At 34.6% G+C, this 17,187-nt stretch overlaps 1 protein-coding gene across 7 annotated transcripts in view; it reads right to left on the reverse strand.

The window, feature by feature from the left end:
- The window catches only part of SEMA3D (semaphorin 3D), a 197,287-nt gene that overhangs the window by 37,153 nt on the left and 142,947 nt on the right, over nucleotides 1–17,187 (reverse strand). For all 7 annotated transcript variants that reach the window (XM_057730880.1, XM_057730875.1, XM_057730877.1 and 4 more), the window contains 3 exons: nucleotides 12,429–12,543; nucleotides 11,172–11,241; nucleotides 8,316–8,460 (listed from right to left, as the gene is read on the reverse strand). In XM_057730880.1, the coding sequence (XP_057586863.1) occupies nucleotides 8,316–8,460; nucleotides 11,172–11,241; nucleotides 12,429–12,543 (330 nt within the window). The remainder of the gene's footprint in view (nucleotides 1–8,315; nucleotides 8,461–11,171; nucleotides 11,242–12,428; nucleotides 12,544–17,187) is intronic.

Below are 17,187 nucleotides of genomic sequence, written 5' to 3' on the forward strand. Positions count from 1 at the left end.
GAACTGGCGATAAAGTAAGAGTTTGTTATCCAATAAGTGGAAAACCATGCAGTGAACAAATGTTGAATGAAAAAATAAAACTGAATTTCAAATGATAAAGAGGCATCTATGAGCTAGTGACCCATGAGATTTCCCCAAAGATTTCCACAGACTTTAAATTCATTAGGAAGGCTTTCGTTAAAACAAAAGAAATAGCAAGAAAATTTTAGACATATTCTTCAGGTGCATAAATGAGAAAGTGTGACACTGAGAGAGAATTCTTCCATTATTTTTTTCCACCCCATTTGCTAAGACTCTCAAAGTCTCACACTATACAGATTAAAGGCAGTTTAGGATACTATTTTTGAAATATTTTTCTTTTTGCACCCTTATCTTTGAATCAATCTTTAAATATCTTTTTTCTACAAAAAGAATCAAGAAAACCCTTAGTTAATGGGGCCAGTGTGGGTTACAGCTCAGATCTGATTTAGGAGATTCCTGAAGACATACAATTCTGAGAATCATCTCTGATTCTCTGTGGAAACAATGTGTTACAGGAGTCTGTCATCACTTGAGCCAAATATCTTAGGTAGATCAGGAGGAGAAAACAGGGTGTCCAAAGAGTTTAGGAACTCGTGAATTCCATGTTTTATTTCAAACCCCTGCTGTTGAGGACGTGGGCCAAGGTACAAGGTGGAATTTCTCCGCAGTCATTCTAGTTCTAAGTGAAGTACCACTGCATACATCCAGTCTGCTATAAACACTGAGTTACTGTCATTATGTATTATTATCCTGTGATATGACACAGTATCTCCAGGATTTGCTTTTTTTTTGAAGCAAAATCACAAGTCAACCTCAATTAAGGCTGTGATGTTTAAGTACGTTAGAGTAAACAATGCCTTTCTGGAACAGGTGGAAATGCCACGACCCACAGCTGGTCCTTGGCAGCATTTCTGGTAGGATGAAGTTTCCAGGGGCCATAGAAAAGAATTTTGTGATCGTTCAGTGTCTTTTACATGTTAGAAAGTGAATAATTTGGTGGGAAATAAAGAAGGACTGTTGACATATCCTCATAGCAGAGAAGGGACAGTAAATGCTCTATTGCAAAGAGGGAAAACTGTTCAGCCTTTATTTTTCATTTCCTCTAGAGAAAAACCCACATGAGGAGTTGTACATGGTGGGGCTTTTCAGTTAGATGGAGACTTGAAATGTTATAGAAAGGAAGAGATTTCATTACTTTACATATAATGGTAGTTGAAAAGTCACTTAACATCGCTTTTGTAGTGGGTCAGTTAAATGAAATAGCTAATTGCTTAATATATGAACATGACTTCAGAAAAAAGGATTTTAATTTTTTCTAGAGATCTGAATTCCTAAAATAGAATTGGAGAGGGGAGGTGTTTTTTCAGGATTACCTAAAATTAAACAATTCTTAGTTCTTTACAAGACAGCTCATTATTTTTCTCTTTTTCTCACTAAAAGGACAAGGGCATATTATCTATACTCAGAAATACACCATATCACTTTGTTGTACAGTGGAAACTGCACAACATTATAAAACAATTATACTCCAATAAAGATCTAAGGAAAAAAAAAAGAAATACACCATAGAGGGTCAATAAATCGGAAGAAGAAGGCTAGCTTTGTGGTTTGGCTAGTTTATGTGACGTAAGAGGAAACAAGAAAAACCACCACCAACAAAAACAATTAGAAAGTTCGAGGTGAAAATAAGCAAATGTATTCCATGTGTCCAGTGTCGGACAGTGTAAGAGGCAGAGCTGGGGTGAGAGAGCACATCTTTAGTATACAGCCAGGGAAGCTTTTTACCATATCATGGTGTCCCTTGAACTATGGCTTCGTTTCAAATGTTTGAACCAAGGAATTCACAGATATTCCCAGTCACCATTTGCATCACCTCGTTCTACTATCTCTGCACAAGGAAAGAATGGGTTTTGCTCATGTTTAAGCTTTTTAATGGAAATTTTTTTTTATTTTTATTTTTTTAAATTATTTTTTGGGGGTACACCAGGTTCAATCATCTGTTTTTATACACACATCCCCATCTTCCCTCCCTTCCTTGACTCCCCCCCCCCAAGTCCCCCCCACCCTCCCCGCCCCAGTCCTCTAAGGCATCTTCCATCCTCAAGTTGGACTCCCTTTGTTATACAACAACTTCCCACTGACTATTTTACAGTTGGTAGTATATTAATGGAAATTTTAATGTACTTATCATTAACCAGTGTGCACATAGTAAAATCAAGTTATGAAATGAAAAGGCAGTACCTATAACTACCTCTTTTTGCTCCAAAAAATGAAGCCTTAGTTGGGAAATTCACATGTAAGTTTGGGTTCTTAAAAGTAAAGCTGAAACATTTAAGAGTAAAAGCAGTAACTATTTGGGAGAAAATGGAATTTAAAAATGAATTGTTATTTTTACAAAATTAGAGGTTTAGAAATTGTTTCAGAACTATGGGAAAATGACTCAAGAGCAGCAAAACATTTCTTTAATGTTTTATCCTCAAAATCTGCACATTTTGCCTATTGTGAATAGTGCTGCAAATGAACATGGGAGTGCTGATCCCTCTTCAAGATCCTGATTTCAATCCCTTTGGATGAATATCCAGCAACGGGATTGCTGGATCGTATGGTAGTTCTACTTTTTAATTTTTTGACAACCCTTCATACCATATATGGAAGCAACCTAAATGTTCATTGACTGCTGAATGGATTTTTAAAAGTGGTATATACATACAGTGGAATATTATTCAGTCTTAAAAGGAAACCCTGCCACTTGTGACAGCGTAGATAAACCTGGAGGACATTTACACAGTAAAATAAGTCAGTCACAAAGGACAAAAAAATACTTATTTCCACTTATATATATAACACAAACTCATGGAAGCAGAGAATAGAACTGCGGTTGCCAGGAGTTCAGGGGAGTGGAAAATGGGAAGTCACCAATCAGTGGGTATAGAATTTCAGTTACACGGGGTAAGTTCTAGAGAACTGCTGTTCAACATTACCGCCTACAGATAATAATACAGTATTGTACACGTAGCAATCTGGTAAGAGAGTAGATCTCATGATAAGTGTTCTTACTACAGTAAGTTTTTTTCAAAAAATCCTTTATTCTCACCTTTCTGATAAGAGAATGGTTTAAAAACTGAAGCTCACTTTCAAAGAAACGTATTAATATTTACATTTATGCATAAATCATAAAAACTTATCAACACAGAATAAAACTATAAATTTTTAATAATAAATCAAATGTTAAAAATAAAATCTTCTGCCTTTACAGATCTTCCCCAGATTCTGTTATTTTTGGCCCGATCTCAGTTTAGTTTCTGAATCTGATCTGTTATCTCTGATGGTAGATTATTCCATATTACATTTCACTTGGAACTCATTAGCAAGACCCAGCTTCAGTAAGGCCCATCTGAACACAATATAATTTGTTCAGACTTTGTTTGGACACCAGAGGGCAGAAGAATCACTTGAAGTGAAGGAATTCTGTAAGCAAATCTTGTGCATTCTTGAATTTCCAGGCTTATTAACATTGTAGAGTAGTGATATCACCAAAGGCTAGGAGTTTAGATCTGACTTTTTAATCACAGGAAGTACAGAAGTCTGTCAAACTAAAAAAATTAGGTAGCTGTGGCACACAGAAAGTTCTGGTGTTTATTTACCGGAGTGATAACGTCAACAGAAGGCGCTGCTGGGAGAACAACTTAGAATTCAAGCTTAACAGCCACGAGGATGAGAAAATGTAGGTGCAGAGGTGGTTTTTAAAATAATCTATTTAAAATTTTTAACTTAAGTGGAAAGTGGCTTTTAGAATAAAGATCCTGGCATGTCACAGAAAGCAAATTATTCAGCAATGCTTTGATTAAAGTAAGATGTGTTCCCTGATCTCTGGAGAAACAATGTAAGGTTCTGTTTGCTTATCTGATTTTATCACTTTGAAGGAAGAACGGCCTGAGGTTCACAGCGTTTGATGTGGAGTTAGTGTGGCTCTAAATTTAATCCTAGTCTCACCACTTCACAAACTATGTCACGATGAGCATGTGTGTGCCCTCATTGGCTTTTTCTATTTATTGTTTTTAGCTGAAGAATAGTTAATTTACAATGCTGTGTTTGTTTCTGGTATACAGCAAAAAGATTCAATTATATTTATATAAATATATTCTTTTCCAGAATCCATTATAGGTTATTACAAGATATTGAATACAGTTCCCTGTGCTATATAGTTGGTCCTGTTGTTTATTTTATACATAGTAGTGTGTATCTGTAAATCCCAAACTCCTAATTTATCCCTCCCCCCCTTTCCCCTTTGGTAACTGTGTTTGTTTTCTATGTCTGTGAGTCTAATTCTGTTTTGTAAATAAGTTCATTTGTATCATTTTTTTAGATTCTACACGTAAGTGATATCATATATTTGCCGTTCTCTTTCTGACTTACTTCACTTAGTATGATGATCTCTAGGTCCATCCATGTTGCTGCAAGTGGCATTATTTCATTTTTTAAATTTATGGCTGAGTAATAGTCCATATATATATGGAATTTTTATATATATGTATATGTACACCCCACATCTTCTTTATCCATTCATCTCCTGATGGACATTTAGGTTCGTTGGGCTTTTTATTATTCATAACATTGGGATAATATCGACACTATTAAGTTGTCTGTAAGAATGCACAGATAATATTTAAGTCCTTATTACTGTGTCTAGATCATGAAATGGGTTCAATATATATATAATGGTTTTTGACTAAAATTTCTGAGCTGGAGGCTTGTAGAAAATAAGAAGACTCATAGCTTCACTTAAACAAAAATTACTGAAATTAGGCTGCTTAAAAAAAAACACACACCTATAAACAAGTATGTCAGGAGAATACATAAAAATAAATGCAGTTAATTTTAGGTAGGGCATTTAGTAGTATTAATCAGCTGAATTTAGGGGATAGGTGAATATTAGAAAATATTAAAAAGTAAAGAAAAGAAGGCTGGTCAGAAAACTTTAACAGCCCTCTTCACGCTGCCGTGTTTGGTGATATGATATTGAGAAAGTTATTATTCTGGGCATAAGTTTCCTCCTCTATAAAATGAGAGTCAATTATGTAGCCTCTCTCATGCATTCTGGTTCTTAACTTCTCAAACTTTACAAGTCATTACTTGATACACTGTGAAATATAATTTCAGTGATTAAATGACACAGTGATTTAAATGGTAACCTTTATGAAAAGCTTATTTGCATAGCAAATTTTCATCTCCAATAGATGATATTCCTAACTTCAGCACCAGCCCTCCAAATACAAAATGTAATGTGGAAAATCTGACTAATAGCATTGTATGCAAGTAAAAAGTAAGATATCAGTTAAAAAATAAAGAATTAATGAAGCAAAAGTTTACACATTTACGTATGATTTTAGACATTTTCAAATGTGGTCACATAGATTTCAAAGAGAGTACAAAAGTAGGTAGTTACTTCGGAATAACTGATACCCTTTGGCTACAGTAGCTTTCTCGATACTACTGCAAACCTTTCAGGGGGCGTGGTCATCAATCTTCTTACACGGAATCAATTGGAAAAAGATGGTCAATAAAAAAAAATTTTAAATATCTCAATAATATTATTTTACATAAATAAATGTTTTAAACTGGCTTATCTGGTTGCTCCCCATCTAAAACCAGTGTAGACACAATCTGAGCTTAGTTTAGAACAAGAAAGAATGCCCCCTTTAACTGAAACTATAAAGCAAGATAAATAATCTGACAGTAAGTAGGATATATTTTCGTTTCCCTAAATTCTATAAAAGAACATAATGTACGTGATCAAAGAGAGTGTTCTGCCGGAGTCTTCCTAAGGGAGACTTTGTCTTTCTGTCTCAGTTACCAACAGTGGCCTGAGTATGGGCTATGGATAAAAGATTATTTACAAGGCATAATTCTCCAAGCTTAGCTTCAGATGCAAATGTGTTTAAACATTTACAAAAGCATAGGAAAATAGCGATGCTTAGAAAGGATAAAAGAATAACTTTGTAAAACAGCACTTCCTGATAATATTTTTCCTTTTATCTAAATTATTAAAAAGAAAAAAAACGTATTTTTGGTAGTTTGGATACAGCTTACTCCCTAGATAATTCTGAACTCCTCAAGAAAGTATCCACAGGGTAAACACTTTGTATTTTTGAATACTCCAACAGCAAAGACTGCTCTGTTTAACATAATGAGGTGCTTCTTTCCTCATTGATGAAAACCCTACTCACTGACATGTATGTTTTGCTATTGGGGGGGGAGGTCACTTACTCACATGTCAGAGAAGTGCCCGTGTGCCTCTGAGGAGAGTCAGGTAAGGTGGGAGTTGCCCTCAGGCTCCCCCAACATTCACAACTCTCTCAGGCAGGAGCAGGGAAGTGGTGACGACAGCCACCTCTGCAGCACCTCCAATCTACACTGTCATCACAAAGCAATGTGATCTGGATGCACCGGCAGGTGGTGATTTTGATAATTAACTTCAATTTCTCAGTATTATAAGCATCAACTGCTGTATATAGGTAGGCAAATAATTTTCTGTAATCAGTGCAGATGATTTCAGTCCCAAATTCTTTCTTCTGTAACACCCAGATAATTAAAGATTTTTTTTTAAAGGCCTAAATGGTCACAGTCTTTATTTTTTTGAACAAACATATGTAGAAACAACTCAGAATATCAGTCTATGATACTTAACCCCAGGATCCTAGTATGGTAAAATTTCCCCAGCTAGAGAGCCCTTGGAAGTTTAACCATCCTCCTCCTCAAAACAAAACAAAACGCAAAACTCAAATAAACTTCACATATATAATCATTATATATACTATGTATATTCACTAAAAGATCTTCCATGGAAGGGAAAAAAAGATATAATTTAGCATAAAAAGTTTTTAATATAGTGTCAAAGTACAAGGACTAAGAGCTTGGACTCTGCCAAGCTCTGGGTTTAAAACTCAGTTGCATCACTCACTAACTTCATGACCATGGGCAAGTTATTGCACTTACCTGTGCCTGAGATAGCTCATCTGTAAAATAACATTAATAATAATAGCATTTGCTTTAGAGTCATTATAAAGATTACATTAATATCTGTAAAGCCTTTAGAAGAGTACCTTCACACCCTAAGACTACCTACACCCTATGTTACTGTTTAAAAAAAATAAAGCAACAAGCAAGTACAGCTTTAATGTTCAGAGAAAATTAAAAAGTGAATACTGAAAATTATAATATCACTTGCAGAAAATTATTTCCACCAAAGCTGTGATTACCCCATAATCAGTTCAGAAACATCCCTGAAACATACTTATATTGAGGAGTTATGAAAGGGAAAATAGACATGGTTGTAAAGTGTGTTTCCCAAATTTAATTAAATTATATAACAGGAAGATGAAAAGAGAGTTCAGAAAGCTGGCTGCCAGCTGTTTCCTCTTCAAGAACAAACATATGAAAAGATAAAACTCAGTAGAATTAGATGGGTTACATCAATGATTTTTCTGGGATTTTGATGACTATTTTAGAGCTCTTGGTAGAAATATTCATAATGAATCCTAATTTTTTTCAAAAAAGACATTTTACCTTTTATTAGGTTGATTAACTAATCCTAAAATATTTAAATAACAAACTGTTTTAATCACATCAACAAAACAAAAGCCTTCTATTTATAATGCACATACAGATTTTAAATTGCAAAGTTTTTTTTAAAACAGATGCAGAGACTAAAACACATTTCTTGTTTCATCTCTGCTCTAAACATGATTTATGCTATTTGAATAGAATTTTGGACTCAGAGCTTTCTATGTCTTTTCCATATCTAAAATATGCACATAATTCCAAGGTGCAACACCATAAAGAAGACACAGAACAAAGAACAGACCGTTGAAATGAACGACTATAACTGATGTAGTCTTTTTAAGGTAGAAGTGGGGATGAGAAGACTCTACATGCAGAGCTGTATGTGAGGAATAAATACTTATTTGGCATTTACTTTTAACTTGGAATATGTGTCATTCTAGATACTAAATCATTTTGGTGATTCTATAGACATGTTGAGGATAAACATTATATTCTCAGGGTAGTCTGCTCCTTACAATATAGCCCATTGTTTCCTACAGTACTTAAAATTCTTACTCAAAAGAAAAATGTTAAGTTCCAATGAAGGCCAGACATACTAACACATCACTGTAAATAAACAGTTATTTTAAAACCACAGTGCATGTTGCTGTGGTCAATAGCATAGTTTATATAATAGAATTAGGAGGAGAATATGGATTTAAAATACTTTGATTATTAAGCTGGATACATACTGTGCCCGGTCGGGGATAAGGAATCCTTCCATCATACTGCACCCAGCGATGGTCTGCACTTTCCTTATGAGCATACGGACCATTAAAAACTGCCCTGATATCAGCCATGCTATACACACACACAGCAGAGCCTTTGAAGATGGAGCTGAAAGAAAGCAACACGATTCAGTCATTCACTGGTCCATTCAGTGAGCATTCACTGAGCATGTGCTATAACCAGGTGCTGTGGACACATTTACATGGGACATTCTGACAGGTGCTGCGGACAAAATGTACGTATGTCCTCAAGGAGCTTACAGCCAAATAATACTGAATAAGGTTTGATAACAGTTATATTACAGGTAATTATAGTAAATGAAGCAAACACACAGATGGGTACGCAATACAAGGCTGTCTGATAAGTTTTCAGGGAGCAGGTAGCATCTAAGTTGACATCTGATGGACAAATAGGAATTACCTAGAAAAACTAGAGGATAGGTGGGAATACGCAGGAAAGAGTATTATATTTATTCACATGCTCTTGAATTTTGTTTGAAGTCATTATAGCATAATGCCTTCTAAAGAACTTACAAAATTAAGTTACATTACCTACTTTTTTAAAAAGGAATATTTAGACATGTAAATAATATTTATCTGTTTTCTTAAAGTGAGTGAATGTCCATAAACCCTGGCTAGTAATAATTTCCTCATATAATTTTTATTCATTTAAAAAAACACTGAAATAATCTATTTTGCTCCTTTTATAATTTCTGAGTTTATGTATATAACTTATCTGGTGCTTAAAATTAATCATGATTACACAGGAAGGGGGGCACATCCAATTAAGAGGCAGAAAAGCTCCATGGGAATTCAACACAGTTTTGCAAACTAATGATGAAAACTGTTAGCACTGCCATCAGATATTTCATCTTTGTTTTGTTTCCAGAAATTAAAAGGCATTTTCTCTGAATCTTAAATTTTCAGTGATTCCTGTTCTTAAAAACAAGATCACCCTTTACACTCTAAGAGACTTATTACCTCAGCACTTCACAAATGAGCTTAGGATCCTCTAACACGAGTAACTCAGTCATTAATAATTTTTGGAAAGACATTAATGTGAAGCACTGGGAGCTGATGGTAAACAGGCAGCTAGGAGAAAACCAGCTGCTAAGAAGGGAAATGATGGCCCCATAAAAATCCCATGATCTGCCTACGATACTTTAAAGGAACGAAGCATCATGCTTAATGGTATTGGTTGTTATTGCGGGTTAATTACATCTTATTGGACCAAGGATGTGACTTGCATCCCAACATTACCTCAGTCTTCAGGGCAGCATTAAAAATCAAATAATAAAGTACACCAAGAGCAAAGAGCTGACTTGTAACTTCACACTCTGGATGGGCAAAAACTCAGTAGGAGAGAAAGAGAACTATCTTGGGGCTACATTTCTCTGGCACCTATCTATGCCCTGTGTGTGAAACACACAGTGACTTCAAAGAAAGTTCTGTGAATGGAAAGATGCCAAGAGAACCAGGGCTGAGATACTTAACTTAAGTAACTACAGGCACGTGCTCTTCCTGCACCTTTTTAGTTCAAATATGAATTAGCAGAAAGATTGAGTTGAAATAGCAACTCCTAATATCTTCTCTATTCTCATATTTATATATTTCCACTCAATAGCTTATAATGAACCAAAAAGTATTTTGTTTTTTGATGCATTCTGAACCAATAGTATATCTGAGTTTATACTAAGATATTGTGGACTAAATGACAGTAACGTCTCAGAAAATAAATTATAATTTGCCCACAAAATATTTTAATAATTTATTCAAAAAGAGGCAGTAAGACCATTTGTCTAATACTAATGCCAATACTGCCAACTCCTCCAATACTGATATCAATATACATTGATAACGATAGCAGCACTATGGAAAAAGTGAAAAGTATTTCAAAGAGTGTAATATAGGCACTAGTAGGTAACAAGAATAAAAGTGCCCATGGAACAGAGTCAAATGTAAGTTACTGAATTAAATAAAATTAATATTAAATAAGATTAAGTGGGGTCCAAATATTCTTTGAGAAATCTTCATGGCTGCTTAGGACAACTTTTACAGAAGTCACAGAGATTCAGTGACAAGTACAGGACAGTATTATGCAGAAAGAAGACAAGCATACAGGTGTAGAAATTAGGAAAACACCTTTAGTCCCAGTCCCAGTATTACTACTTATTGGCTACTCTTCTTTGGACAAGTATATGTAATACAAACTTCCTTTGCCTAAGTTAGTAGAGCAGTGATGATATGGTGATAATAAACACAGCCCCATCTTTGTAGAGTAAAGGGGAAGTGCAAGTAAGAGCCTGTGAAGACATCTGAAAGTCAAGAGTGTCATCTCATGATTACAGCCTAGACGATGACTAAGACGTATTCTGTTAGTATTACTTCTCCGTCATGCAACTCGACCTATTTATTATGATTAATATATGCATGTGCACTTGTATCCAGTAATTTTCGTCTAGGAATTTAGCTCACAGATATACTTGCCCATACAGGGAATAGTGTATGCACAAGGTTAGTCACTGAAGCATTATGTATACTAGCAAAGGACTGGAAATTATGGAAATGTCTATGTACAGGAGACTGGTTAAATACATTGTGGTAGTCAAAATAGGGGATTCTCTGCTGGCGTAAAGAGAACAGGGTAATTTTACGTATTGATATTAAAAGATTTCTAGGAAATACTTGAAAAAGTAAAATTTTTTAAATGTGTATTTTTTCACATGAAAGGAAGGGACAAAAAGAACATACTGTATAACTATTTCCTTATGTAGATACAACAATTCTCTAGAAGGATTATGAGCATTTTTTTTAACTTACCTGGTTGTGGTAAAGACTCCATATACTACAGGATTTCTTTCATCTCTTGTGGGAAGTAAGTAAATGTCTTCTATTAATGGGAAAAAAATAATGATTCTATATTTGTATTTTTCAGTATCACCTTTGCTTTTTCTTTCATAATGCAATATTCCTGACACTCTAAACAGTATATAAAATTAAGATAACAGTGAAAGTCATTACATTATGACGTAAGAAATTAAGGGGAAAAGACAGGCTCTCACTAGCTATGTGACATTGAATTGAACATTCAACCTCGAAGGTTTACTTCAAGCACCTATAAATGGGATGATTCAATTGATAATCTCCATGAATGTTTCCAATTACAAGTATGTGATTTCATATAGAATAGAAACTAAAGACAGGTTATTTTTACCCTCCAGTGTTAAAAAAAAAAAAAAAGTGCTGTCCTGTAATTGTGTCAACTTGCTAGTAATTCAATGACCTATTTGGTAACAATATGAAAATAGCTAGACTGGTTCATTCTTTGTGCAGTATTGCCTGTGTAATTACCTGTGCAACACTGATACTAAAGTATATGTAAATAATATTCTTTAAAATATTATTTAAGAGGTGAGCATGTTTACATACAGCATGAGAGATCAGCCATGAATACTGAATATATGCTTTAATCCTGTAAGTACAATACTGACAAAAATCATTCCGTGATATCATCATTTTTACACTGCATGGCAAAACCAAAAAGAAGTTCAAAAAGTAAAAGTTAGTGATACCAACTTTATATACAACTGAAAAATTCCTTCCAGAATTAGCTTTGAGAGCAGTAAAAAGGGGAAACAAAAGAGAAGAATCTAATGCTTCGCAGAGTATCATTTTTATTAAGACAGAGGGACTGAGTTCACCAGATCTCCAGGGCTCTCCAGCAGAGGGCATCTACAGAATAAGGAACCCACATTCTTGCTACCTATAGTCAGGGGCTTCTTCCAAATAAAAGACCACATGAAGAATGGATGGACTTTGTAATCGCAGAGCTAGTATCTTTCTGTCTGTTGCTGCAGTTTTGTTTCCCTCCTAACTTTGAGGATGCTCACAAAAGGGGCACTGCTTCATTACAACGTACACCCACACTTAGAGCACCTCCAAGTTCTTTGTGTGTGGGAACTTATCCTGCAAGCTGTCCTGGGCTTTATAAACAGGCAGTTGGGGCTAAAATAAAATAAATGCTGAATTACTTAATTAGTGAGACTTTTTTTTTAAGAAAAAAGAAACATGACTTACGAAGCTCATCAAAATGGGTATCTGCCCCATCACTTCCAGGAATTGAGCAAATCAATCTGGCTTTGAGAAAAGTGGTCCATTTGTTTATCAGGCTGCGTTGTCCTCCTACATCATTCTGAGAGGGGAAAAAAAGGAAAAAAATAAAGATACAGATTTACCAACATGATTTTATCACCAATAAATGATTATCATAGGCAGTGTCTTATTAATGTCATTGCCTACAAAGACAGAGAATTTGCATATTTAAGTCCTTGAACTTTCAAAGGAGGAAAAAGGCAGTTTTGTCCTTCGACCTTAAAGGCTTTTCTCACGGTTAAATGTGCAATGTAAACACCATAGCTCTGCTGAATGAGCAGATGCGTGCAAGCCAACAATAAATAAGGCAGGCTTGGAATCAACGCCCGTATCTGCCAGTTTTTGCTCTATGACTTACAAAAGGTTATTTAATTCTCCAACTCTCTGTTTTCTCATTGGCAAAATATGATTAATGCCTTGAAGTATGGCTGTTTTGATGATTAAATGGAAAAATTTTTGTCAAGTGCTTAGTGAAGGCCAGGCAACTTGTGTTCGAAAAATGTTAGCACTGATTTGTACCTTATGCATATGATTTAGATGAATTATTTGCATCCTTTAGAAATATACCTTGGTATAGACCTAAAAATAGCCTTCCCCAAATTTAGTATCCTACTAATTAAACACAAGGCAACATAAACATACACATAATAACATACACATGAAAGCAATCTTGTTTTAAATACTAATTGATGTTTTTCCACACTATTTTATTCTGAAATATTTCATTAAACATGTTCTCTAGTGGGAGGTGAGTGAAATGGGGGAAGGGCGTCCAAAGATACAAACTTCCAGTTATAAAATACATAAGACATGGAGATGTAACATACAGCATGGTGACTATAGTAAATAATATTTGAAAGTTGCTAAGAGAGTAAAAAAATTTGCAACTATGTATGGCAATGGACATTAACTAGACTTACCGTGGTGATCGTCTTGCAGTATCTACAAATATAAAATCATTATGTTGTACACCTGTAACTAATATAATGTTGTATGCCAATTATACCTCATTAAAAAAATGCAAAAAGATACTCTTTAGACATTTAGCAAGACATAAGCATTTAAATCAATTAGGTAGAATAAACAGGGTTAGGCTGCTCCATAATTCACCATAAAAAGATATTTTTCTTATTTTTAATTTAATATGTCCCTGTGAACACTAAATTAATACAATTTCTTGTTTGACTCAACTAGATCTGCAATGCTTATAATAAGTAAATAAGGCTGTTTCATGGTATAAATACATTAAGTACTTAATTTTGACTTTCATAAATTACTTATGAAGCCACTATTTCCATTAATATATTTCCATTTAAACCTAAGTTCTATAAAAAGTTTTGTCCTTCATGCAAAGTTAATAAATAGTTCACTGTCAAATTTCAGGTCTGAATAGCTAGGGACTAGCTTCCCGTGATTTTTATCTCTGAAAATTAAATTAGAGAAAAACATCTAAATGACCACTTCTAACAGGAGAATTCAAAGTCATATAAATAGTTGCTCTTTTTGAAGAAAGAAAGGGGGAGGAGGAGAGAGAAGGGAGAGCAAGGGAAAGCAATCCCTCTGAGTATTAACATGGGTACTGGAAATCCAAACTTTCAGATGATGTAATGACAGAACACAGCAGATCTCAGAAGGCTCTTAGATTTGTGGGAGAGCTAAGAGGGCAAGCAAGGTCCTTGAGGCTGGAGACCATAGCTGTCTTTATAGCCTTAACACCTAACACCAAGGGTGTACCGTGACACGCAGAGTGAATGGTGTTTTACATCTCTCTCTGCTAAGAAACAGAAGTATTTTAAGTACTCTGTATAAATGAGTAATAATTATTACTTGCTTGAGTTGTTCTTTAGGTCTACAAGAAACAATTTAAAAGGAAGAAGAATTTAAAATTTTAAATACGAACTCAATAATTAGTATGAACTCAAATTTGCACTTAAAATAATTATACCGCATAGTTTGCACTGTCTCACTGTCATAAGTTTTAAATAACTCCAACTGCATGTGAACTTACCCTTGAAACGTGTAGCTGCGTTCATGTGTGCTGGGGACTGACTATATATATTCATGTACACACAAATATACACAATAGAAACACAATGGTAACCACAGCAATTGTTTAGAACTTGGATAAACAAAAGACTTTCCTGGCAGTAGTATTCTGTCACTGATACTGTTTAGAATTGCTAGCATATGGTGATAATAAAAAGCAAAATAACATCTCATTGGTTTTCTAATAGTTTTTAATTGTCACCAGAAAATGCGTTCTCTTATTCCTTTGATCCAACATCTACTCCAGATATGCCACTAACATCCTGCTTGTCAGGTATTTATTAAGAACATATTGAATAATTAGTGAATACCTAAAAATACGAGATAAAATTGACAAAAGTCTTTAGAAAAGTATAGATAAAAGTATAGATAAAGGCCAAAGAATCTGAGTCTTCTCTGAAATTTCTTTGTTGGGAAAATGAGGAGGGACCTCACTAGATTTAATACGGTCTAAAATTACAGGTGGATTCACACATGCAGAGATTGGTTCAGGAAACATGCTGAGTGCTGGAAAGCAGGAGGAAGGAACAAGTGGTGAAACAACACAGAACATATATGGAGAATCAGGACAAATTTGGTTTAGATGAAGACCGGGATAAACTGAAATAGAGAAAAATGTTACAAAAGTAAACTGGGGTAAGATCAAGGAAGGCTTTGATACCAGGCCAAAGCATCTGTATGTCATTTAGTACACAATGAAGAATTACTAAAAGATTTAGTAATGAGCAAAGACGTGAAAGAAAATGAATACATAATACAGTTTATATAATAACCCTCTAGAAACAAACATGTCCGTAACTGCTCTTAAATTTATATTTGGTGCCTTTGTTATTTGAATATCATTTGCTCAATAATAAAAGTAGTACTTCAGCTAGCTATTGAATGATTTCTGATGTCTGCAAATGCAAAGGCAGACTTTTCTAGACGTGACTTTTATTTTTATTGCTAATATCCTCTGTCACTTTATAAATCCAGATGTTAATATTGATGCCTCCTCCTAATGTAATAATGAATTTTATGTTAATGTACAGTAAGAGTCCAGTGAGGAAATGTGTTAGCTGGCATTATTCAGAAAGAAAGAGATTTTTAAATAAATTTAAAAATACAAGATAAGTTATCTCCTCATCTTGCTCATGACCCTTGATTTATAGCTTTTAAAATTCTCATACCTAGCCTCTACATGTTTTTATTGTAGCAGAGCCCTAGCTGCACTAAGCAGAACTCTAAAATCTATTTTAATGCATCTTCTTACATATTTATAATATTTATAAAATTTTCATTGCTTATATTTGTATATTTTGAGTCAGTAATAAATACTAAAAAATAGTGTTGATTCAATATGCACAAAGAAATAGATCAACTATTATGAATATAATGCCAGGGACCATGTTTGGTTTACTGCTTTACCCCTAGCACAGAGCAGTTGCTCAAATTATTTTGCTAAGTGAATAAACTGATAATATCAAATACTTGCTCTGTAACATTCCTTTAACGATTGTACACATTACTACTTCATCATAAAAATGAGCAAACTCATTCTCTTTTCAACACACTATTAGATAAATGTGACAAGAAATGGCTCATTTTCAAACACTGTCCCTCTATTTGCTTTTACTACAGATATTTAAGACAAACCATGAAAAAATTCTAACTATTCTATTAGCTCCAAGTTTGTTGAAAAGAAAAGGAATTTATAGTGTACCTGCATATTTTTTTCAACCTGACAAATGGAAATTGCAATCCTTTGAACAAAATAATCTTTAAATGCTCTCGCCTACTCATCTAGCTGCTATGCACGGCCTCTCAAGGAATAAAAACATAAAAAACAAACACAAAAATCCAGGTCAAAGATGAAAGCCACCTGCTGTCAATGGGAAAACAAGTATAGTTTCTGGGATAATAGCTCTCAGGAATGGATTATAAGCATTTAATGACTGGATAGTAACTCTTACAGACATCCAGAAGCATGACCTGGGATGGCAAAGTTCAATTCACAAGGAGTTGTATTTCTCCTGCAGGGAAGTGTCAGTTGACTGACTTTGTGGACCAGCTCTCTGTCCCTGGATTTGTTTGCAAATCCACAAAATCCCCCCTGAGAACTTTAAGCCCAGAAGAGGACTGAAAGGGAAGTAACCACTTTTGTACTAAATTGTCACCTCCTTGCTTATTTTTGTGAAGTTCTAAAGAACACAACGGTCTCACTAACACTATAGATATATTATTGAGATGTCAAAATCAGCAGCTTTTAGTCACTGGTCACTTCTATGTGTCTCCACTCTATTTATCCCAGCTTCTTTGTGGTCAGACTGCCAAAAGCCTTGCCATCCTCTACACAAAGATGCAGATGAAAGTACCAAAGAAATTAAATGTAAACAAGCTTGACCACATGTGTACAATCTGGGTGGTGAGCACAGAGGGTGCCTGTTTTCTCATTCTTTATAGCTTCTTATATGTTTGCAATATTTCTTAGTTTTAAAGTGATTAATGGAAATAGAAAATTTTAAAAATGAAAAAAACGCAATTTACAATCTCTGTGCAGCTTTAAAATGTAGTATCTCTGAATCATTTGATTGGGTGATGGCTGCATATTACGAAATACTGTGATCTTCTAATCCTGGTATCTCCTCATGGGGAGATC

This window comes from Hippopotamus amphibius, chromosome 4, assembly GCF_030028045.1.
Source record: "Hippopotamus amphibius kiboko isolate mHipAmp2 chromosome 4, mHipAmp2.hap2, whole genome shotgun sequence".
NCBI classification, from domain to species: Eukaryota; Metazoa; Chordata; class Mammalia; order Artiodactyla; family Hippopotamidae; genus Hippopotamus; species Hippopotamus amphibius.